Below are 24,773 nucleotides of genomic sequence, written 5' to 3'. Positions count from 1 at the left end.
ATTAATCATTAGCTCATAAGTGATAGTCAATCCAAACTGTTATTCTTTCCAAACTTTTTCTAAAATATTTACAATAGTTATAATCTTATATTATAGAAATATAGAAATATTTATATTTCTTTTAGCAATATATCCAACTTTCATGTCTGTTATTGCTATTAGAACAACTTTTAAAATCATAATTAACATAATTGTCCTTATTTAGCAACATAGACCATTATAATTTTATACATGTATACAATTTATAATAATGTTATCAAGGTAATCAATGTTCCCATCATCTCATATATTATTTCTGTATGTTGAGAACCCTCTGACTCTCCTCCTCCAGTTTTATGTAATGGATAATTAATAGTTGGAAACTGTAGATACCCTATCGTTCCACTCAGAGAATAATTTTTAAAAGACACTCTAAAGTTGAAAGGTCTTGATCCAAAATTAAATCATTGATATGAATAAGACAATAAAAATGTTAATTAGAAATGATAAAAGCTAAAATTTTGCAAATCTCCATCAACTCTTTCTCTCCAAATTCGATGAACCTCAAAGGAAAAGAAAATAATAGAAATTGAAATTCTCACTGTTGGAAGTAGATAAAAATACCTATGCTCTGACAACTCAAGAAAGATATTAAAATTGTCTTCCCTTTCCCAACATACGGTGACTTATAACTTAGATCTCCATAGGCAGAGATCAGTTGTGAAATTGAAATGTTACCACATACCAATATTTAATTCTCACATAAAGCTGGAAACATCGATACATGTGGCCCAAGGAGTCCATAACCAGGTAATTACTTGGTGCTCTGCTTGACACCGACATGGATGGGAAGTGCAGGCTTTTACTAAAATGAACCACTAACCTCCATATCTTGGAAAATTTAAATTAGTTTTTTTTAAGGAATAAGATCTCTTGCATGATTTTTATTTATATAATCAATGACACCGAGCCATCTGGTATCATTTGGTTGAAAGGAGGAAGTTATGTAGATGTTGTTAAATATAACCAACTAAAAATCCTAGAAACATAATTTTGATATTGATGAGAATAGCAAGGCTTCATGACAGACCAAGTAAGACGCTGACGTTCAGAGCAATAAGTGTTCAGAGCAACGAGACTGATAAAATAGATGTATTAATTCTGTAACACAGGATAGGTAAAGATCCCTGGAAATAAGGAAATAAAATACACTAGCACAGGTTGATTAAGGAATCATTTCTATGTAATGTTTCTAATAAAGCAACCATGAAAACCTCCTTGATTTGTGCTTATAACATGAACTTTGCTCTTTAATTCGCTCAGGTTTAGGGACTATAAGTGATTTTTGGATAACAACAGCCATGTCCTCCCATTTATAGTAAACAATGGGGTTCTGTCTGGGCATGGGAGGACATCACAAAATGATGCTACTACTCTTTCCCTCAGTTGCCAGTATTGGTATTCAAAGACTCGGGCTGGAGAGATGGCTCAGCCGTTAAAGGCTAGGCTCACAACCAAAAATATAAGAGTCAAAGACTCCTAAAATTTTGTTCTTGCTGTCAATCTTATTATCAGGTCAGGAAAGAGAAACAAATTGTCCTAAACAGTAAACGGCATTTAGATTTTATGTAAACGATAAACCTAGACAAGACCTAAGAGGTGGTCTTACGTGAAGACACCATGGAAAAGACAACGTACACAAAGAAAGACGTCACTGGGAACTTGCTTGGCGGGGAGCATGGCAGCAGGCAGGCATGGCACCACAGCAGTGTCTGGACTCTTCTATCTTGAGACAACCGTGACTCAGGAAGAGACAGAGAGAGCTAACGGAATGGCCCTGGGGCAGTAGCTGAGACATTTTGGTCCACAAGCTAGAGGCAGAGAGGGAGATAGTCAACTAGAAAAGGCTGGGCTTTTGAACCTTTGGAGCCCATCCCAGTGACACAGCTCCTCCAAGGACACACCTCCTAAACCTTCCCAGACATTTTCACTGAGTGTCAAGCTTTAGAACGCGAGCCTATGGAAGCCATTCCCACTCCAACCACCACAGAAGGAAAAAGAGTGAGATGACAGGCTTGGGAAGTTACACCATGGGGATAGAACAGAGCTGTCCTGGTATAGGAATTGTTCTTACAAAGGCCTTCATCTCTGCATAAACTGGAGGTAATCTACCAAAAAAAAAAAATCCTCAGAAATCGCTGCCTGTTTTTTTTTCATTTTGCTATATCATTAGTCCTTTTGGAAGGCAAGCAAGGAATTGACATTTTCATTTTTTCCTGTGAGGTTTTGGGTTTTTTTTTTTTATCTTTTAATCTTTTCTATGATGCTAGAGGGAAGGATCAATCAGAAATCCATTGGGAACAGAGATAGGTTTAGGAGGTAAACTAAGACAGAATGGAGTAAACAGTTCATTTCTATTGAGGCTAGAGACGTGAAATCAAGATAAGAGGAAATTGTTGGACAGCGAGAACCTTCTTAAGTACTGAGCTAGGATGCTTCCAAGAGGAGCCTTTGAGCACAGTTACAGTAAAAGAACGGCAAACCAGAACAGGCAGAAACACAGGAAAACTCTGATGGCTACAACAGCCCTATCAGCTTTGCCTTTCCTGGTGGGTAAGAAAACCTCCAATCTTTTAGTAATTCTCAAAAACACCAATTTCCCACTCTGATCTAAAATGAATAGTTTCTTAAAATGCAAATGGAAATGTCATCTAAATAAGTAAGCCAGATATTTATTCCAGTGTTTTAAAAGAGGAAAAAGTAGGGGAATGAGAAAGAAAGTGGAAGATAAAGAAGAGGTGAGACGGTGGGGGAGGAGCTTCCCTTGGTCCTGCTGACCAGAGCTGGCCACACCTCCCTGCTCTTCACCTTCAGCAGGGACAGACAGCTCCCAGCAGGGACCTCTCCCCGTCATAGGGCTGAATTTTGTCTTCTGTGAAATCAAAGATATTTATAAGAGAGAAAATAAGTGAGATTTTTATTTGAAATTGGTATATTTACTTCTAAGCAGAACTCAAATCTGAAACATTAATAGTATATATAATTAAGTATGGACATAAGTACTGTAGTTTTAATTAAGGTGGCAAGTAATTCTCTTTGTCTTCTATGCAATAATGTTTTAAAATATTAATTTATCTCATTTGTTATCACAGAATAGGTCTTAAGGGTCAGTTTATTTTTAACAATTGTGTGTGTGTGCGCGCGCGCATGCATGCAACATGTGTGCAAGTGTCCAAGGAAGCTAGAATAGGACATTGAATCCCCAGGGCTGGAGTTATAGACAGTTGTGAGCTCCAACCATGGGTGCTGGTAGCTGAGTTCAGGTCCTCTGGAAGAGAAGGAAGCACTCTTAACTGCTGAACCATCTCTCGATCCTCAAAGTTCAAGTCCTCTAGACTTGTATTGAAACTTGTCAAACTTGTATTAGACTTATTTTGTATTTTAAAAATAATTTTATTGTTGTTTTCACACTGATGAATCAATGAGACATTTCTGTTTCCCATATTTATAAGCTACTTCTTTAGATGAATGATAAAAGCAGATTGTTTTTAGTCTTTAGAGTGATGTTTTAGTAGAAAGAAACAACTATCTGATAAATACTTTTAGCAAAATGGTTTTAAATCATGAGCGATCGTATTCTCCCAAACATACTTTTTAATGGTGATGACATATCTGGCAAATTTGAAGACTTATAAATAAGTTACATTGTATAAAAGCTAGGAATTTCCTTTACTCAGCATCATTCATTAATATATTACCCTTTATAATAGGCAGACTACTCATAATAAATTCAAATGAGAAATATCCAAATGCAATTTTGAATGATTTATCCGATAGAGAATGCCCATTTTTTTTCCAGGCTATGTTTAGATTACCTTAACAAAAATAGCTAATACGTTAAACATTCACACTCTGTTCATTTAATTCTCACATTATGAAGGTGATGCTTACATAAATCAGTAGCTACTTGCCAAGAAGCCATGTACCCGGGAAAGATAGAGCTAGAATTCCTATTTAACAAATATTTACTATAGACATGGTGTGTTTCATGAACAATTTGAAACACAGTATTCAAAAAGCTAATAAGGTTCACGGTTGCATGCAGTCTAGTCTGTCTCCGGGAACCTTGCTCCTCAAGGATCTACCGTGGTGTCTAATTTGCATGTAGCATCACCTAGCCACCTTATAAACGGCTTGACTGGTCCTCATTTTATAGACAAGGTTCTGAGGCAGCTTTGAATATATTAGCCTTCTCAAAATCCAATAGCTGTTACCCTGCAAAGCTGTTCTCAGTATTCCATCCTATCTCCAATATGTAAGCAAACATTGGCCAGAGTGAACTCTTATATTACTTTGTGCTCAGTGGCTTTCTTGAGCAGAAATACCCTATCCCAGAGGCTGAATGTTCCATAGAGAAGAGTAGCCATGGGGTTAATCTCAACTGACATGCTTTGGGAATCCTATTACATTGCTTCTTTGTTGGGAGTCAGTTGAGACACAGACACAAAAGAGGCTACAATTCGTTTGGCAAAAAAACCCAACCAACCAACCAAACAAACAAACAAACAAAAAAAGAGGCAACAAGAACCTATTTGTTTACTACATCTTCAAAAATGGTATGGACATTGTGTCTTCTTTTTTTAAAAAATATTTATTTATTTATTATGTATACAATATTCTGTCTGTATGCCTGAAGGCCAGGTGAGGGCGCCAGACATCTTTACAGATGGTTGTGGGCCACCATATGGTTGCTGGGAATTGAACTCAGGACCTTTGGAAGAGCAGGCAATGCTCTTAACCACTGAGCCATCTCTCCAGCCCCCGACATTGTGTCTTCTTAAATAATGCATTTTTAATGTAAGGTTTTGAAACTGGAATCACATATGTGAAAAAATGTTACAGCTTTGTATGGTTTTAAAATCTGTGCCAGGGATTAATGAGAGAGAGAGAGAGAGAGAGAGAGAGAGAGAGAGAGAGAGAGAGAGGAAGAAAAAGAAGAGGAGAAGGAGGAGGAGAAGGAGGAGGGGGAGGAATAGAGGAGGAGGGAGAGGAGAGAGAGAGAGGAAGAGAGACAGAGAAGGAAAGAAGAGAGAGAGAAAAGCAGGGAGGGAGAGAGGGGTATACACACAGAGGCACACATACACAATATTTCTTTTTGTTGCTATTTCTGTATCTTGTTAAGTTTAAGTAAATCATCATTAATTAGGTCCAGCAAACAAATTTTTCAGTTGTTACCTAGAAGACAAAATATTTCAGAAATGTATGGGAAGAAATATAAACTAACAAAAATAGGCTTGGTACACTACTTCCAGGCACAAAGCTTGGACTTACTTTGGTAGATGTTTTATAAAATATTGGATACGCTTTATATTTTCCCTTCATACCTGTTTTCCTGTGCCTGCGCAAGATTCTTGGTTAATCTCCAGTCCCAAAATGTTAAGTTTATATCTCTAATAATGAAAACAATATTTATAATATAGTTTCTTTAAAAATATTTGCTAAATTCATGAAAAGAGATGAGATATAAATTCATATACTCATATTCTTATGAAAAAAATCTTAGGAATATTGTTTGAGAAGCATTTCCCATAAGGGCCATTGATAATAGCTTTGTATTGCTTATATCTGCATATGGAAAGCAGTGAAACTTTTAATAAATAGCATCTTAAAGCAAAAATATCCAAAGTTGATTAACAATAGCATGTATCCAATCTAACCATTATGTATATTAAGCCTCCATTGGTTCCTTTTTTAATAATAATATAGAAGACAGATAAAGTCTTTGGGAAATGAGGTAACTGAGATAAGTGTGTGTTTTTTTACTAATACAGCGTAGGATGGAAGAAACTTATATGCCTTAAAACAGTTTTTGCTCAGATTTTAGTAAACTATAGTCAGCAGCCTGAGTTATCCTTACTCTGACCTGTCTAACGAGCAGTCCTGAAGCGTGAATGTTGGTATACACATCTCAAGAAGCCCTTGTCGCAACCTCTGCCGATCCTTTTCTGGAGGGCAGGAAGAAGCATTGCATCCGTGCACACATCAAACTTAAATTGTAAAAGAAAACAGTTCCGAAACTCATACAGTCTTGGAAATAGGTTTCGGTCCAGGTGACAATATATGCAGAAAGACAGAATAAAACGACAGGAAACCGGAAGAGAATGGGGAGGATTCATTGTATAGCCCTAAGAACGGGGTTTGTATACTGACTGGAGAAACAAGACAAGGGAGAAACACAGAATGGGGAGTAAACACAGGATGAACTGTGGGAACATTTTAGGTTCTGCTTCTGACAAATGCTATGCCTGTTAATAGCATCATTTCGTTAACTTAATTTTTTTTTTGACAATGTGTGGAATTGAACCCGATGTTTTACGCCCTACTCCACAATGCTCCACCCTGAGCTCCAGCTCCAGCCATTAGTTTAGTACAATTTTGGATAGAACTCCCAAGACCCAATATTCATATGCAAATTATACAGATATGAGTTCTTTAAAGGGTTTTATTCAGTGGGGGGAAAGCCAGCTTTGAAGGAATAAAATTTAATTTGCCGGTGACTTGAATAGAGAAGCTAAGTTGGTGGGAAGAACATTTTTCTAGTGGAGTTATTGTTGCCTGCTCGGCCCACACACTCTCTTGAACCTCGAGGCACATGCAATTTAATAGAGCAAATGCCTGCCAAGTACAGGGCAATCAGCACGTTCAGGAGAGTTTAGGGATTACAGCCTTCAAAGAATATGGGATGTTTTCTTCTAAATGACTGGCAGGAGATTGAACTAGATCCCTGATAATGACCAGAGGGAAGGAGAGAAACGGCTTCCGAGGAAAAGCAGAAACAACACATAGGTGTGGGGTTCCCTTCAATCTGGGTTTACATCCATCCCTACCGTTCCATGCAACTGTCATCCTAGCCCCCTTGAGGCTGCCAACCTTGGCTTCTGCGTCCAAAGTGGACCAGAGTTTCATCCACAAAGGCTGTTTAGCGGTACAAGGTGAGAAGGAACGATCAGAAGGAAGAGGTGGTGTCTGGCTTTGCCCCACAGTGACTGCTGCCCTATCGGTAGCTTCTCCAGATGACATGGAGCGTGTTTGATGTGAGAAGATGAGCCGTTATCACTTACCCTACTGCTTCATCAGCTTGGCAAAGGTTAAGGTCACAAGGTGTATGGGGATCCCCAATCCACTTGCAGGTCAATCTGTGTGTGTCTTCCAGGGTATCTTGATATGAATTTGAACTAGAATCGTGCATTTGAGTGAAAGTCCAGTTCCGGTTTATTATAGTCTGCAGTGTGTAGTTTAACGTTAGAATTTGGGGTAGATATATAGGACAAACCATTTGATTTAGATTTTCATCCAGATTATTAAATGTGACATCAACTAAACCTGCATGGATTAGCTGATGGGTTCTTTTCACGACCGTTTAGCTTCATCTCTAGTGACATGTAAATCGAGACATTACTGTGATTCAAAGCTCCTGGAAATACATGTTCCATTTACCCACAAGAATAAGAACAGTCTCTGTGCAAATGGAACCCAGATAGGTCCATCTCCATCAAAGCACAGTATGAATAAGCCCATCTGTGGAGAGCACCATGTAGGATTATACGGCACTAGCATTTCCTTTGCATGTCATTTTGGTGGCGCATGTCTTGGATAGATGTAGAAAATTGATGCCAAGCACCTAAATCTGCCCTAGCTAGGGAAGTGAAAAGAAATGTCTTCCTTGAATTCGAGAAAAGATAGCATTCAGATTGGGGTGGGGTGAGGGGAACTCTCAGTGATTCCATTCTGTGCGGTTTCCTGACCAGCATTAAATCCTACCCTCAGATGGAATTATTAAGGTTTAAAATACAAAATTGAAGGGAAGAGGGAAAGCTGTTTAGTGTGCTGTCTTCCAAATGCATTAAAAATATCCCCTTTGTAAGGCATCTTGGAGGAGCATGCAAATTACAAGGCTGCTAAGAGCCCCTATTGAAAAATACTGTGCTGTGTCTTCATGTGATGTTTAAGACAATTACTGGAGGTAACTACTACCCACATTTCTTTCAGAATCATTTCTGAAGAACAGCTAAAAATACTGTTAACTATAAGAGACTCAATCTGTCAAAATGTATTAAAGTGACACACTGCCAACTCCAGTTCAACCTAAAACCTTGTTCCCTAATGAAATGCTTTATATAAACTCAGGAAAGCTGGGACACTCACGGCTCTCTCCTAAATTAGCCCGTATTGGAGACTGCACTAGTGTGATATAGAAATGGTAATTTGACTCTCGTGGAGGCACACTAATGGCTCCTGAAAATGTTCCATAGATATGTTGGCTTTTACCTAGAAATTACTTTCCTCCAAAAGGGATAAAGAATTTGAAAAAGCCAAAGGGTGGGTCACAAGGGGGGGGGGGCATATCTGTCTCCTGCTTACCTCCCAATGTATTCCTCTACCTGATACAAACATGGCCATCAACACACGTGTGTGCCCACCCCACACCCACACACACATGTGCACACACAGGCTCCTGTGCACTTTCCCCTGAGGCCAGTGGCGCTCTTCTATTATAAAGAGATAGTGGCGTGCCTACTGCCAGCGTTCTGACCCCCACATTATGGATATTCCAAACTTCAACCTCAATGCAGAAGAAAAGAAAGGATTATGTTGACATCTGGCTGGGACCAGAACGTGTCCCCAGTAGTTCCAATCCTCTTGAAACATGGCACCAACAGACTTCATAGAAGTCAAATTGAGGGACAGTAGAAGCTGGCAAACGTGCTAGGTGATTTACGTTTTGGTCAATTACAGGCATTACCTGATTGGATTAGAGTTCTGTTCAGTGTGTCTGTCGCTGGAGGGTTCACACACTTGACGGGAGTAACAGTTAATATTTTCTCCTTGCCTCCCATGCATGGCAAAAGGAAAAGCGGATTTTCTTCAGGATCTGGATTTTCATCACTCACGGATCTTGATGCCTGTGCTAGTTAGTTTTGAGGACTTTTGTTGTACTTTTGTCAACTGGACCCAAACTACAGTCACCTGGGTAGAGGGCACAACCTCAGTTGGGGTGCCCTCCTTCAGAATAGCCTGTGGGCATTTTCTTTATTGATGATTGATTGATATGGGAGGGCCCCGGCAGGCAGAAGCAATACATGGGCAGGTGGTCCTGGGTGTAGAAGAAAGGAGACTGAGGGAACCGCAGAGAACATGCCAGAAAGCAGCAGGCCTTCATGGTTTCTTCCACAGTTCCGGCCTCAAGATCCCGCCATGACTTCTCTGGACTGTAACGGAAATGTAAGCCAAAACCCTTTCTTCTCCAGAGTTCCTTTGGACAACAGTGTTTGTCACAGCAATGGGAAGCCAAGTAGGGCACGGCTCAGTAAGCAATCAAAGGACAGCCGTCTAGAAAATGTTGCTCAAATAATACTTGGATACCTCAGGATGGCTTTTCAAAATCCACCTTAGCGCCACCCCCCCCCCCCCAGCGCCCCTTTGTCCTGGCTTGAAATCGCCTTTGTGTTTTAGTAAACACTTTCATGATTCTATTAATGACTGCACCCTGTAAGAAACTTTTCTGATCCTTACTACCAGTACATCTGATGGTCTAGCTAGTGTCTGAGGTTTGGCTATAACCAGAGGAAAAAAATCTACAAAATCTATGTCCCTGTGAGCACCTTGATCTCCATGGATCTCCATCTCCATTCAAAGCACACTGTGATCTGGGCCTAATTCTATTTCACCTGCCTTTTTACTCTTTGCAAACCTCACTTCCCAGTACCCATTACTTTGCACGTTCTCTTCTCGAAGCTTTCATAAATCTTAAATTCCTACTTCTTTGTCTATTGTCTCATGAGCTCCCTTGCTACAGTTATACAGAGTCAACATTTTAGTTCTATTGACAGGTTGAGCTGTTGTGTAGTCCTTAAATTATAATGCCTGAGCATCATCGGGGTTAGTCATCAATGGCAGAGATTTGTACCAACCACTTGCCGCCATATTGTATTTCCCCTCCTCCACAAAGACCAAAACTTGGTACTTCTTAGAAGATCCAGAATATATTGCTTAACAAGTCCACCAGGTGGCCCCAACACAAGGATCCAACACCCCTTTAAGAAAGTCTCCTCCAGGAACGTCTCTCTTGCTTCTTGATTTCCGAAGTAAGAACATGAAAACATTTTTTGTTCCCTAAACAAGATTTTTTTTTCCATTCCTAGAGATTCCATTTCGGAAACATTAGAATGCAGAGATTTTTTTAATCTACTCCCTTCCGGGCTGGGATAACAGTGTTTAGGAGTAAGCTAGCTTAATCTGTGTAAATGAAATTGCTATTAATCACTTTTGGAGAAAATGGAGGAGTCCCGGGAAGACTCTGTAATTTGAATCACTTTGTTGCTGCCTCCGCCCGTGCCGCAGTTAGCAAATACATTGTTTATGAACAGCGTGGTTTAGGATGAAAATACCGCTTCTGCAAAAAAGGCAGGAAACGGTGTCAGGGCGTCAGGACTCTGCTCTCCCAACTGGAGAATCCTGTGTTTGTAATAAATTCCTTTCGCGCTGGATGAGTTCTGCATTTTCAATGAGGTTAACTTGGCAACATTCTAGTTGATTTTAATAAAAATAGCTGCTTTGAGGGCAGGGAGCTGAGGTTGCCAAATTTACAGCTGCCTTGCACAATTCCTCTTCCACCTCCTTCAGGGCTACTTAGAACCAGTAAGCAAATTAAGTGTATCGATTGCAATTTTGTTGGACTAACCCGGCTTATTTTTTTTTCTTCTTCTCCTTCTTAAGGAATAGACTCGATTCCTTTTAGTATGTGTCTTTTCAGGGTGATCTCTTCTCTTTTCAGCCATAACACAAAGACAACATCATGGCTGGATCCACGGCTTGCGAAAAAGGCTAAACCTCCAGAAGAATGCAAAGAAAATGGTAGGTTATTAAGTTTTTATGTTTTTATCAGCAGTGCACTTTGAGGATGTTTGTGAATTCTGAAGAGAGGTTCTTATGTAAAGAGGTAATGATCTGGCTGGAACCGGCTCTATATGTACTTTCCTGCTGGAGAGAGGGGGACTCGGCCCCTTCCGCGGGCCATGTGTTTGCCTGTCCCTCCGAGGAGACGCTGCTGGAGCATCTCCTCTCTGTCATTTCTGCGGGTTCTCTTTGACCTCCGGCCTGACTTTCTCCCACCTACTATGGACTTTTGGTGTGCGGTGTGTCTCTCTGAGGATTCTGGTCTTTCGTTAAAGTCAGAGAGGACACAGAGAACTGTAGAACGCACAACTGTAAATAACACTGGCGGTCCCCTTCAAAGGCAGCGATGTTCTGCCAGTTAGGAAGAAGCCAGTGTTGAAAAGAATCATTTTATTCTATAAACAGGCAGTTCAGCAAAACAAATAATCGCATGAGTGTGTTAGGTGGTCCTTGCTGCGTTCCAGGGGCTTGCTTAAAAGCGGGCTATGCCTGTGTGAGAAGTTTTTAAACAGAGTCCTAAATGAATGCCAGCCCTGTCTCAAAATTAGTAAATTACACAGACGACATCTGCAATTAGGAGCCTTGTCATTTCTAAAAAAATGTGTAGTTAATGTTAAAATTGTTCTTACCATTTACTCAAAGTAAACAGTAGACTCCCCTGTTGGTTTATTATCTGTCTACATTCGCAGCCTTTCTCCGTTCAAGTTTTCAGAGCCCTGTGTGAGAGCGTATAACACTGATGGGCACATAAAGCTGGCAAGAGGGATGAAGAATATTTAAACATTTTCAAAGTCTGTTTTAAGTTAAAAAATATTCTCTCTCATTCTAAAAATTCTTTTAACAATAGCCCTAACTTTCTGAGATAATATTTTGGGTTCCCATTATAAAAGCAGGAGAAACATACTACCAAGTTAAATTAAAGATTAAAAAATTCAATTTTCTGTGTAGATAAATGTACATATAACCAATATAATCAAATCTATATTTAACATTCATTTTATAGTTGTATCTGTTACTGTTTCAGAACAAAACTGTGCATGGATGTAGCCTATTAATTATTCTGTAATCTGACCTTTTAGCACAATGAAGTTATATTGCATTGATACCGCTAAGTCAAGTATTACAAACTGGAATAGACTGTAAGTCAGTATCACCTTATGCAATATGTCTGAGAGTCACAATTTACGTGGGCACAAATGTGCAGTCTTAGTCTCTCCTCATTCAAATGAATCTATCAACTTTTTAGCTTGTGAATCCTGTACTTCTCAGCTGTCTGCTTCCTTTGAGTTGCTCTTTTCGTTGAAAATAAACGGCTAAGATCAACCCTCTGTGTCCTAGGAGACATGTGCAAATAAGATGGTGCATTTTACCACGTTCCAGTGTTAATTTTTTGCACATCTATATTTATCTGGGTTCTCTGGATGGTAGACGCTTGAACATAATGCTAATGCCTACAATTGTATGTCTCTGGAAAATGAGACCCGGAGACCACTTGGTCAAAATGTCCCAGTGCTGGTCAGTTACTGTTGGTTTGCATTTTCTACAAAAGAATTCATAAACCAGGATTCTGGACCTTAGAAACTCCCTTTTATTTCATTTGAACGCTACTGTCCTGGACACGTAATTTATATTTTCTTGCCAAGAAAAGCGCTTTAGGGTAATACTGTCTCTTTTGTTTTATTTTTCTTTTCTTTAAATAACATGAATTACTACTGAGTGTTTGAAATGCTAAGGGATTGCTTGCGGGGGGGGGGCGCCAATTGCGCATCACAATCAGTTCAGACACAGGAGGTTGGTGTGATTTTTCTGAATTCTGGAATGTGTGTAAAATGTGTATTAAACCGTAGATCTTCCACGTGGTGACAGCTTCCTCCAGTGCAGACGCCTCTTCCTCTGCCAGCAGAGAGAGAGTCGCTGTCAGATGCTCTCATCTAATCTAGAAAGGAGCCAGTCTGAAGTTGGACTGAGCTCTGGTGAGCCACGGCCCATCTCTGGTTTGTCCTCATTCTCTGGTTTGTCCTCATTCTCTGTGCATTTGTGGGCCTGAGTTTTCAACTAACAGCCTAGCGCAGCCTGGCAAACACTGTCTGAAAGGGGGCCAGAGAGGACATGTCTCAGGCTGCAAAGGTCCCCCAGCATCTTTGGCTACAGCAGTCAGTGTGATGATATGAAGGTCAGGACTGTGTTCCAGGAAACCCTTACTTGGCGACAAAGAAATGTAACTTTTGTGAGCTTTCGTGTAACAAAGTGATCTTACCTTTTCCCCCTTAACTATTAAAAATGAGTAAACTTTACTCTTAGATGGCATAAAATTAAAAGTGGGCTGGATTTGATACCCAGGATGAACTTGAGTCTGTCCATCATGTGACGTCTTTCTCTCGGCATGTCTTGAACACTAATATTAATATTAAATTTTTTTTCTCACAACTGCAGTACTGTAGATAATCTAAGATGTTTTTGTTGTTTTTTTTTTGTTTTGTTCTGTTCTGCTTCATTTTGTTTTTAATCCTCAGGAATTTTGCCTTAGTTTTGTGTGTATACGCCTGCAGACTCTGCGTTGTCTGAACTTGACAAGCGTTGGGGGTTGCATGAGGGTTGGAGCAACCTGTTTAGATGCTGTACTTTGTTACTGTGGTCCCTGGGGATTCCTGATCATGTCCCTCACCTCTACGGCCTCTCTTCATAAATCATTTCTGAATTCAGATTTGTAAAATCCCCAGGTCACTATAAGGAGCTGGACATCTTCTCAAATCTCACCAGGTTTCTCCACTACACAGAATTTTAAACTTTCTCTCCAACCTGCAGCCTGCGGAACACATTTTGCCAAGAATAGCTATTAGCTATGAACAACCACAAAATGTAAACCTACTCAAACATTATATGAGAGTTTTTGGATGGTGTGTGTGTGTGTGTGTGTGTGTGTGTGTGTGTGTGTGTTGTAACTGGATCGAGCACATTTCAAAGCTGAGTTTCCTAGGTAACCATATCATGCTGCCTTGTGGGGAGGTTGTTCTTGATCCCTTTGCTTTTCTGGCATTTCATCCAGATTTTCACATAGATCAGTCTTACCTGGAAGAGGAAATTTAAGTGTAGTCATTTTTAAATGGGGGTTGAAGGAAAGAAACAATCTCATTACATAACCTAGTCCAGAAGGGTCTCAACCTCACTATTTTCTTGCCTCATGCTTCAGAGTGCTGGCGTTATGGGTACGTGGCACCATAGCAACCTCCTAAACTCCCAAGCTTGAGTGTTATGTGTGTATGAGTATTTGCTGTGGATCTGTTAATATATACATCTTCACATCTCTTCACACAGGCGCCAAATTCCTTGTCAGGTATAATTGGGAGCTAAGCAAAAGAAAAATGGGAGGCATTCTCAACTGACTCAAATGATCCTCGTGGAGAGAAAATAGGCCAAGAACATTTCTCCTTGGAATCAGGGGAGAAAGGTTGCTCTCATTTGAGTCTGTACGAAATGAATGCTTTCTCTGTTTACAGGAAAGCAATCACTTGGCCCTTTTAATTTGAAAGCTAATACACCCAGTAAACCTAAAAGCAACTCCCTTCTCAGAGTATCCTTTAAAATACCAAAGTCCCTGTGCTCTGAGAATCTGTCATAGGGCTGTGCAGTTTGGGACTTTTAGTACCAGTCTGCATGGCAGAAGAAAGTCTCCACCTACTACTGGAGTCTAATAATAGAACTTGGGGGAGTGCTGTTTAGTAATCCAACACAGTTGTATTTAAAATGCCATGGGGGGGGGGAGGTTAACCATTGAGTAATTTGGATTCAAAACTGGTTAAACCGTATGTAAAATACCATCATATTTCACCCTCAGAATCAGCAGTGTGGTGCTTCTCCTGAGACACGTTCAATCATAGCTGCTCCTATCGTGACAAATCCCACAAGAACACCGAGTAGGAGAGTTCCTTGGAGGCCGGGAGAAAGGTCGGTTGGCAAAGGGCTTAGTATACAAACATGACTATCAGAGTTTGATTCACAGCAACTGAGCACAGAAATAGTCCTCGCCTGTAATCTCAGCACAGGGGAGGTGGAGATGGATGGATCCCAGGGGCTCACTGGCCAGTCAATCAAACTGAATCACGGAGCTCCAGGTTCAGTGAAAGAGCCTGTCTCAAAAAGCAAGGTGGTAACTGGTGGAGGAAGATAATTGGTGGCAACCTCCAGCCTCTTGCACGTGCACACACACACAGGCACACGCACACTCACACACACGCACACGTGCACAAAATAAAGTGGCCTATGGACCAGTTCTCTTTACGTTGACATACGACTCAGCTCAGTAGCATCTCCCAGTGCTATATAGGTTCAAAAGAAATTCTGTCATTGGGCAGCCAGGAGCAACTGCTCCAAAGCCTCTCAGGTGAGGGGATGATTCTCCATGGTGATTCCTATCTGTAGGAGGAGAATCCTGTCTTCCAAAAGGACTTGGCTGCCTCTGTAGGAGGGACTGCTTCTTGTGCTGTCAGTTCAGCTCCTTTAGATGGTACTCAGCCTGCAGCCTCCTAGACAAGGACAACGGGGCAGGGAGGGAGTGGAGGGAAGAGCTGGCCTACCTCAACAGCTACCTCAACAGCGTTGGGTTTCTCTAAGGTTCTTGGAGAGTTGGAAGCGAGCAAATCTGTGTGGGTTAAAATTGTCCGTCTAGCTAGTGCCAGCCTGATATTAAGAGATTGATGTTTTCCCCTGTACTCTTTTTTTAAAAAGGCTCTAAATTTTCACAAAATAATAATTACTTCTGTCTCAGCTTCCTAGATGGGCTCCTTGTTCAGTGTCTGAATTATGAGTGAGTCTCCATGGGTTACTACAGAAAAAGAAGTCAGCTGTAGCAGCCGCCTCCATGAGCTTGTATTTATTTACCTAAAACTAACTAATCCTTTGAACTTTGTCTTTAAAAGATAGCTAAGAATGAATACGAAAATGTCATGCTTTGTAGTGTCTATTAAGTACAGATTTTTTTCAAAAGGAGGAACTTGTCCTTCAAAAATGATAGAAAATACAACTAAGGTTCTAGTCATTTCTTAAATGAGTTTTCTAAAGTTGGCATGAATGAGGTTATACTTGAATTCTAGATTCTGTTTTTGGATTGGCCGTTCTGTCTTTATATAGGAAGTCCGGCTTGCTTACTCATTTGGTTCTTTTCAATAATTAATAAATCCTAATTTCTCAAGTTCGTTGTCATCAAATCAGTTTTATATTTACCTATCTTTAATCTGAAGAGCTTGCTAAGAACTTGGAAGTGTGTTACTATAAAAAAAAAAAAAACATTTGTTGCCATTATGTGGTGGTCAGGGCATTTGCTTTCTTATCTTGGCCATTCTGACGGTGTGTCTGTTAGAAGTCCCCTAGTGGCTGATGTATCAAGCATCTTGTCATCTGCAAGTATTAAACAGTGGAATACCACATCATGGCTCTGTCCATTTTGATTGTTTTCTTCTCAGTTCCACTTTGGCGCATGGATATGAATGAGTTTGATGCTAGATATGAATGATTTCACTGGACACTCTCTCACTAAACACCTTGCTCTTGTCGGCAATCTGTCTATTCATCCTCTGCACGGGGACTTGTGCAGATGTTTGTATTTTAACGAGTCCCACTCAGATCACCTTTCATGAGTCAGCGAGCCCAGGCCCCAAGGTCTTCTCGTGGTCTTTGTAAATACTGGCCAGTTTTATATGCAGATGGTCTGCCTTTCAGTTAATTTGTTCAGTGTCTAAGGCTATGGTTCTTTCATTTTCCTTTGTCTTAGGATGTCCAGAGAGCAGCTGTGTTGAAAGGCGAGTTTCCCTCCCGTGTGCTCTGACATGCATCTTACATCCCGCCCATCCATGTGAGGTTCTGTCCCCCCTGTCGTCTTCTCCTGATTTCTGTAGCTACCTAGTCAGCCTTAACCACACACAGTGGTCATTTCTGCTTTATTCTTGATCAAGTTGCTTTATTTATTAGACTTCCTACTTGTCCATATAATTTTTAGAATGTCTATGACTGAAGACAATCTTACTGGTATTCTGAGAGGAATTGCACTGAATCTATAAGTCAATATGGGGAGAATTAATATATATAATAATATGTGTTCCAGTCTATGGGCACAATAATTCTTATTGTTGAGGTCTTATTTGATCTTCTCTTCAGTGCTTTCTTAATTTTCCAGAAAAAAAGTTTGATCGTGTTTTTAGTATATACATAGGCTTTCCACTTATCAGAGACATACATAGTAGTATGTTTTAATATCATTTTGACAATATTCACTTTTAACACGTATAAAAGCAATTGATTTTGATGTGTCAATTTTGCATAGTTTGACCAAATTCATTGTAAGCTATAGAAACTTTAGCTAGATTCCATAAGATTTCTATCTACACAATGTTTTTATTTCCAATTGGAACTGTTGATACGTTTTATTTATATTGTATTGTATTTTCTACTATATTTTTATTCTGAAATATTAAACCCTTACTTTTGTTAAGCCTAACTTGGGCATGGTGTACTGCTTTGTTAATATGCTGATATTTTATTGAAGATGTGATGTCTGTGTTTGTGCACAGTATTGACCTCTACTTTTTCCTTTCTGACCTTCATTTCACAGTGATCCCGGCCACATACAATGAGTACGTGTGGTTTGATGAAGCTTTATTTTTTGTTTTCCTTTGCAGTACAAGTCTTGGACTTGCACATGCCAGACAAGCAGTCCACTGCCTAGCTTTGCCCAAGTCCTCGCTACCCTCTGTCACTGTGACAAATACCACACTTAGGAGCCACTTGGTAAGGAAAGGGTTTGGTTCAGGTTGCAGTCCCTCATCAGGAGAAGTCAGACGAGAGAGGAGCACTGCTTACCGGGGGCTCAGAGCTTCATGGTCAGCTACCATTCTGTAGTCCAGGTCTGCAGGTCCAGGTCTGGCACCCTGCCCAGTGAGCTGCCCTGCCCCCACAGACGTGTTTACTGATGGAGGCAGTTACTCGGTTGAGGTTCCCTCTATCTTCATAGGTGTGTCAAGGTGAAAACCAAGGTGAGAGGTCTGACTTTCTCCTTCTGTAAGAGAAGGTACCCCATAGTTTTTAGCTATTCTTTAAGTGACTGACGATGTTCTCCCAGGAGGTCAGCTGGCCAGGCAGTATTCTTACTGGAATTTTCATTGGAAATTCAGTTGCATTGAGCATAATGGAAAGAATTAGGTCATATGTTTCATCCTATTTTAGTTTGGGTGATCGGTAGCTTTATAGGAAATGGTCCATTTCTTCTACATAGTCATATAAGAAAAATTAGTTCACATTTTCTACATTGTTGAATTTGGTGAATATATTATATAAACACAGCTTTAATACCACTGTTTCAATCTATGTCTTAATAAGATTTTTATTTATGTTACTTTTTCTTTCAAAATTTCTATACGGTAAATTCTTTTTGAATGTGAGTTTTTAAGGACTTTCATTCCCTCATAATACATGGCAAGCATGTTTCCACACTAAACTATCTGCATATCCCTTCGTCACGTCCTTATGACTGACTTGTAACAGTTTGACTATTATAGATGACTATCTATTAATCCGTAATTTTTAATTGCACATTATAGTTTTAAATGAGGTGTTATACAAATATAAGTTATTATACAAACATAATACCTTAAGGAAGAGTAGAAATATACATATAACAAAATTGACCTTAAAGTTGTATCAATAAACCAAAGTTCATACCAATGTATTCATTTCATATCATATTGCCCTTTCTTTTAGAAAGAAATTGACTGACCATTAGCCATTTATAACCAACCCTTTTAAAATGAAAAATCAACATTTATAATAACTATTTTGGACATTTTGACATAGTTTTCTAAGTATTTTTAAAGTTCACAGAGACCTTTCAGGGGTCTTGTTGCATCAAACTACATTAGCCTGGAATAAATCCATAGGTTTTCATACTCTGGGAAGCTTTTCCAAAGTAACATATTCTTAGACTCAAATTTTGATGTCAAGATACCTATAAAATATATATGTTGGTTTAGCTTAGTAACCTGTAAAATGAAATGCCTCTCTGTAGTTAGCTCATTAACAGTCAAAAATTCAAAGAAAACACAATAATATACATAACCCATACTCTCTGTTTATTTTGCATCTTTATGTGACTTTTTATATTACTTTTACTGTCTCTTTAAAGACTTTGTTTTATTTTTTAAAGCTATTTCTTTCTATAGCTGCCTATATCCATGTTCATTTTCTCTTAAGCCTATGTACATTTTAAAACACATTATGGCCAACTCAGAGGTTTATGTTTGTCTGAATGTATCTTTATTGCATATCGCAATTCTTTTTTCAGTCACTGTGCTAAGCTGTTAAGCAGGCATGGCTAGGAACAGAGCTGCTTTGCCTGTTGTTTTCACCCTGCTTGGCTTTTCAACATGGGAGCCATGTTTACCACCCCAACTCTAGGGAGCAGTTGGCCCATGTCACCACCAAGTAACTAGCAGCACGCTGCTCATAAACCCCCTTCAAGTGCTCTGTAGCAGGACCTCCTGAAAGAGCCAGAGACATTTGTGCAACCAGCATGAACCAAGAAGCCATTTCTTAAAGAAGCTGGGTGATTTTTTGCTGCTGACTCTGAGTCAAGAAGCCTTCTTTTAAAGGAGCTGTGCCTCTGCTCACCACCAGCAAACAGCCAATTAAAAAAAATACAGCTAACAAAATCAGACTCCCATTTTTGTGGGTCTAGAAGCCCATTTTTTAAGCTTTCTTAGGCTTTATATGGATGTATGTTGCTGAACGTTGGGTGCTATTTTGTAAGCAGAGACTGCACTTTCATTTCCTGCCCACCCATACCCAAATAATCACACAGAAACTATATTAATTACAACACTGCTTTACCAATGGCTCAGGCATATTTCTAACTAGCTCTTACATCTTAAATTAACCCAATTCTGTTAGTCTTGTATTGCCATGAGGCCATGGCATTATCTGATTTTCTACATGTCTTGTTCCTTCAGTAGTTGGCTGATATCTCTTGACTCCATCTACCCTCTCTCTATATATCTCTGTTAGGATTTCTCACCTTGCTTTACTCTGCTAAGTCATTGGCCAAAGTAGCTTCTTTATTAACCAATGGTAATAAAACATATTTACAGCATACAGAGGGCAACCCCACCCACATCATGAAGTAAAATCTTTGCTTTAGCAATGTCCTTGTTTCAATTTCATAAGTAAGCTTTGGTCTCTTTTGTGTGTTTTTGTTCCAATGCAGTTTAGTTTCTTGAGCCCTTAAAATGGAATTTTGCTTACTTCTGACTTGAAAGCTTCCAGTGCCACTTGTAATCAAGCGAACCCTCAAGGCTGTCTGTAGCAGGGATGTGAGGAACTGAATCTATAGAAGGAAAGTATTCCACCTGACTTTCCGTCTCTGCCTATACAGACTGGGGGGGGGGGGGGGGGCGGGATAGGCCAGGGATAGGCCATCCTTTAGTGATGTCACCCGTACAGGTGCTTTAGCTGCCACTGCCGACAAGGAAGTTGTCAGTCTTTTTGTGTGCTATCGGTGATGCCGCAGATAAAATGCTAAATGTATCATCCTTGCAAACAGTGTTCATGATGAGGCTGCTCCCAGTTCTCTGGTGCTCTTCCCCAGAAGGAATGGGATTTTCTTACCTGTTTTCTGCATCAGGCTGAGGTGCTTGGATACATGCCTGAAATACGACTGTGACAAAGGAAACCTAGAGAGTCCTGGTGGTGTCTGTGCTTGCACCCTAAGATCCCTGGGCAATCTGCCTGTTTCCTTCAGAATTGTCTATGTTTGCTTGTTGAATCATCCAGGGTTTTCAACTGTATTTGAGTGAGGAGATGAAAAGGAAGGATGGCTGCTTCATTGTTTTTATGAGTTGAAATGTCTAGATGTTATTTTTTTTTTTTGTCCTAAATGATGATTTTGGAGACAGGAACCTGAAAGGGGCATGCGTGTATGTGGTGGGAGCTGGACAGGGCTGGGTAGTAGATGGGAAGTGATGGAAATGTACCAGGAGGATTACTAAGGGCGATAAAGTTTACGCTGGCATGAGAGTGGAGAAATGGGAGGCAGGAGAGAGGGTGGGGAAAAGGTCATCTGAATCTAACCAACGTGTTACTTTGTAAGCTATTTTGAACTGACAGAGAACTTTTCAGCGCCACGTTTTTCACACAGTAATGATGTAGTTCAGAGTTAAGACCCTCGATACTTGAGCATAAAGGATAAGACCTGAGTCTGAGATAGTTATCAATGTTACATCCATCACGCACACACAAGATGCTTAAATCAGATGCACTGAAGCCCAACAAGTATGTTAAGGAAACTCATTAAAGATTTTACACATAATTTTATATTTGAAATAAAAGGGGCTTATTTTTTTCTCCTCTGAGCTACCATATCAGTAAATAGATTGATAAGTCCAATTGCATTATCCAAATATTGTGCCCTGTAATTTATTCTTAAACCAATGGAGTAAATATAGTTCTCTGAAAATAATTTTCAAATATTTAATCAGAGTCAGAGTTCTTGAAATTGAAAACAAACAAGTGTCCGCTGGTCTCTGTGTTTCTCAAATACCCACTGCAGACCACAGTGCTTAGAGTGCTCTCCCTTGGAGCTCCATGGGCTGCTGTCAATCACCCTGCCAGGCATACCATTAAGGAGCCCTCAGTGAGCAGGTCTGTCCAGTAATGCAGAAAGCCAAAGAAAAGACTAAACACTGCTCTGAACTGTCACAGACAAGCTCTTCAGAAGCGAGAGACCCCAATCCAGGTCACCCACACAAAGTCAAGCCCTCGGACATTAGCTGGTGATTTTCTGCAGCTGCTGGGCAATGATCTAATACTCCTTCCATCCGCGAACTGCAGTTTCCTAAGCGCCAAGCACCATAAACCTGTGCTCTCAAAGCTGATGGCAATAAAGGAGGAGGTGTCCCCCCATTATAGTGAAGACGGAGCACTTAGGGCTATGGCTTCAGCACCAAGTCTCTCAAATGACTGGTTTCCGTAGAGGTCAACCAAACAACCATCATCACTATTTAAAATAAAGAAAAATCTCCCTGGGAAATTAGATTTTTCAAGGGATGAGAACGCCTTGAACTCAGAAATAGCGCCTTTCAACAAAAACAAGCAAATAGACTGCGTTTTGGTAGCCAAACCAGGAAGGGAGGCCAAGCAGACTCACGTCCCAGGAACTTTCCCAGTCAGAGCCACGAAACATCTGTGCAATCACTTTGACTGTGCTCATCCCTCTTCTGACCACCAAGTGGTAAATCCTACACTATCCATAGTAGCTCCCACACAACATTATATCCACCTTTTGTATTTTCCCCTGTATTTTCATTAAGAAATGCCTTACTCTCTTATTTATTTTTAAGTGTATTCCACCTTCCTTTTTAAAATCTTTCTGTTTATTCAGTTCAATTAAATTTCCTTTTGTGGGTGATTTACCCCCATCCCTATTCCATGTTTCAGGGCTACAGAAAGTCTCTCTGATTCTCGGCTGTATGTGTAATCAAACATTCGTGTTCTTTGCAGTGTAATTTACCTAGCTGTAAGAGAAGCAAGCTGATTTCTGCAGCCATATCTATAAACCCACCGTGCTTGAAGACTTGAGCATCAGTCATGCAAAAATGCAAATAAGTAAAAGTATTTATACTAGCTTTCTTCCTTGTTGATGTAACAAATCCCCAACAAAAACAGCTCATGGGTTGAGGGCTTGATTGTGTCCCACAGTTTGAGGGGTATGCTCAATTGTGGCTGGGAAGAGATATGCCAACAGGAGGCTGAGCTAGCCATCACATGACAGCTGTAGTCAGATGATCACATGGCAGCTGCCATCAGTCATTCAGGATAGCTCTCCTCTCCTCAGTTAAACCTATGAGGCAGAGACAGGAAGATCTCTGTGTCTCAGTTGGTTATCTCTGTTGACAATAATGTAATTAGTCTTTAACTTTTTCCCTCATATTCAATGTAAATCCTTGATTTTAGCTATGTTTAAGACATATGTGTTTCCGTATGTCTCTATTCCTTTTTCTTTCCTTAGACAGTAGTAGTATTGTTTTGTTTATTCCACACCGATTATTAAGTCTTTACTGCCATTATAAAAACACACCCACACTGGGCGGTGGTGGCACATGCTTTTAACCTGTGCTCTTAGGAGGCAGAGGCAGGCAGATCTTCATGAGTTTGAGGCCAGCCTGATCTACAAACTGAGTTCAAAAAGCAAACATTCACTCAATTCATGCAACACACTTAGATCTTCTCGAAGACTCGAGTTGTAAAGTCTGTCCATCAACTTAGAACATAGAATATTATGAAGCTGACTCTAAGACACCAAGGGAGCGTCTGAGAAACAATTACTAAGAAGACAGAATGAGCACGTAACTGGAAGTGTCAGGATTTGGACTTTTATTTGACAGACCCAAAATTCCAACTTTCTAATTAATACCTTCCTTGAGTTTTTCCTCAACATTCTCTGATTTTAACATCACCCTGAGTGGGATGGTGCTGTGGGTATCGTTGACTACTATCTTTCAGACACACGGTACCCAACATTCTTTAAACAGTGACCAAAAGGAATGAAAACTTGTCATAAACTTAGTAAATACTTAAATCTTTTTCTTACTAAAAAGTTGTTCATTTTTCTCACTTCTATCAAAAACTTTATCAAATCATTCTATTATAGTGCTATTTAGCATATAAATTGGCTTGCTATTAAATTTTATTATTATTGAATTAAATGCTATTGCTATTGATTCAATATATTGTTTTGAATCAATTATGAAAATATTACGGGGCTGGAGAGATGGCTCAGTGGTTAAGAGCACTCACTGCTCTTGAAGAAGACCTGGGTTTGGTTTCCAGCATCCATACCAGATGTTTCACAGCTGCCTATAACTCTAGTTCCTGAGTTTCTCTGGTGTAGCCTGCAGGTCTCTGCAGGCACACACACACATAAATAATTTCTTAATTAATTTCAAAAACAAAGAATGCAAATGAAAATGTATATATTGTCTCGTTCATTGCTATTGAACAATTAAACTGTGGCTTTCAATTTAGTAAATGCCCTTAGTTGTTCCTACGTGACAAGGCCACTATCTGTTTAGGTTGTCTGAAAACAAGTTGCCTCCTTCTAAGAGAATTTTACTGTGCTGAATAAAAAATGGCCAGGGAATTCACAGGCAAATCAAGCAAAAAAAAAAAATGACTATTAGCTTTTCTAACCATGGCGGCGGTTTGAAAACACTGATATAAACTTAAATTATCATGAGAGCAGATTCATTCAGCAACACAACAGTGATGTCCTTGTAAAAGCATCAGGAGGTTTATCATCTTGAGAGCTGTTAGCATGGTAACTCAGGCTGCCCAGATAGCTCTGGGCTTCGTATGGCAGTGGAGAAATCCTAGTGCTTTCTGGGGACATACCGTAGCTTTAAAACTTTCTACCATTTGCTGAGCTCCTTCCTGGCTGTGTGAGTTTCCTCTATAAGTAATTTCCTAATAACCAAGCAAAATAGATTGTTTTATGTCTGTCACGCTTTCTTCAAATGCCAACATGGAAGGAAAATTTTTGAAGGGGTTTTTTAAATGTCTCATTAAATAAAATTGAGAGTTATTTCGGTGCAGTCCTACCCTCTACCATGGTTATCTTTTATTATTTTTAATATTAGTAACTGTGTTTTGAATACCTATTGAATAATTACTTCATCCCCATTCAGCCTGAAGAGACACTTCATGTCATTTCCCCTTTTTATGAAAGAGAAAACTTGTGATCAGTCAACTCCTCTATGCAAGAAGACACAAACCATAATTGAATCAAATGTAGCTCCATTTGA

At 39.8% G+C, this 24,773-nt stretch overlaps 1 protein-coding gene across 6 annotated transcripts in view; it reads left to right on the top strand.

Moving 5' to 3' along the window:
* LOC121458759 (membrane-associated guanylate kinase, WW and PDZ domain-containing protein 2-like) overlaps window positions 1-24,773 on the top strand; it is a 1,271,545-nt gene that overhangs the window by 848,881 nt on the left and 397,891 nt on the right. For all 6 annotated transcript variants that reach the window (XM_041668118.1, XM_041668117.1, XM_041668122.1 and 3 more), the window contains one exon: window positions 10,814-10,893. In XM_041668118.1, the coding sequence (XP_041524052.1) occupies window positions 10,814-10,893 (80 nt within the window). The remainder of the gene's footprint in view (window positions 1-10,813; window positions 10,894-24,773) is intronic.

This window comes from Microtus oregoni, unplaced genomic scaffold (genome assembly GCF_018167655.1).
Source record: "Microtus oregoni isolate MIOR12 unplaced genomic scaffold, Mior012 000018F_ref0000195, whole genome shotgun sequence".
Taxonomy (NCBI): Eukaryota; Metazoa; Chordata; class Mammalia; order Rodentia; family Cricetidae; genus Microtus; species Microtus oregoni.
The sequence above is the reverse complement of the archived record's forward strand: the minus strand, read 5'-3'. Positions and strand labels throughout refer to the sequence as shown.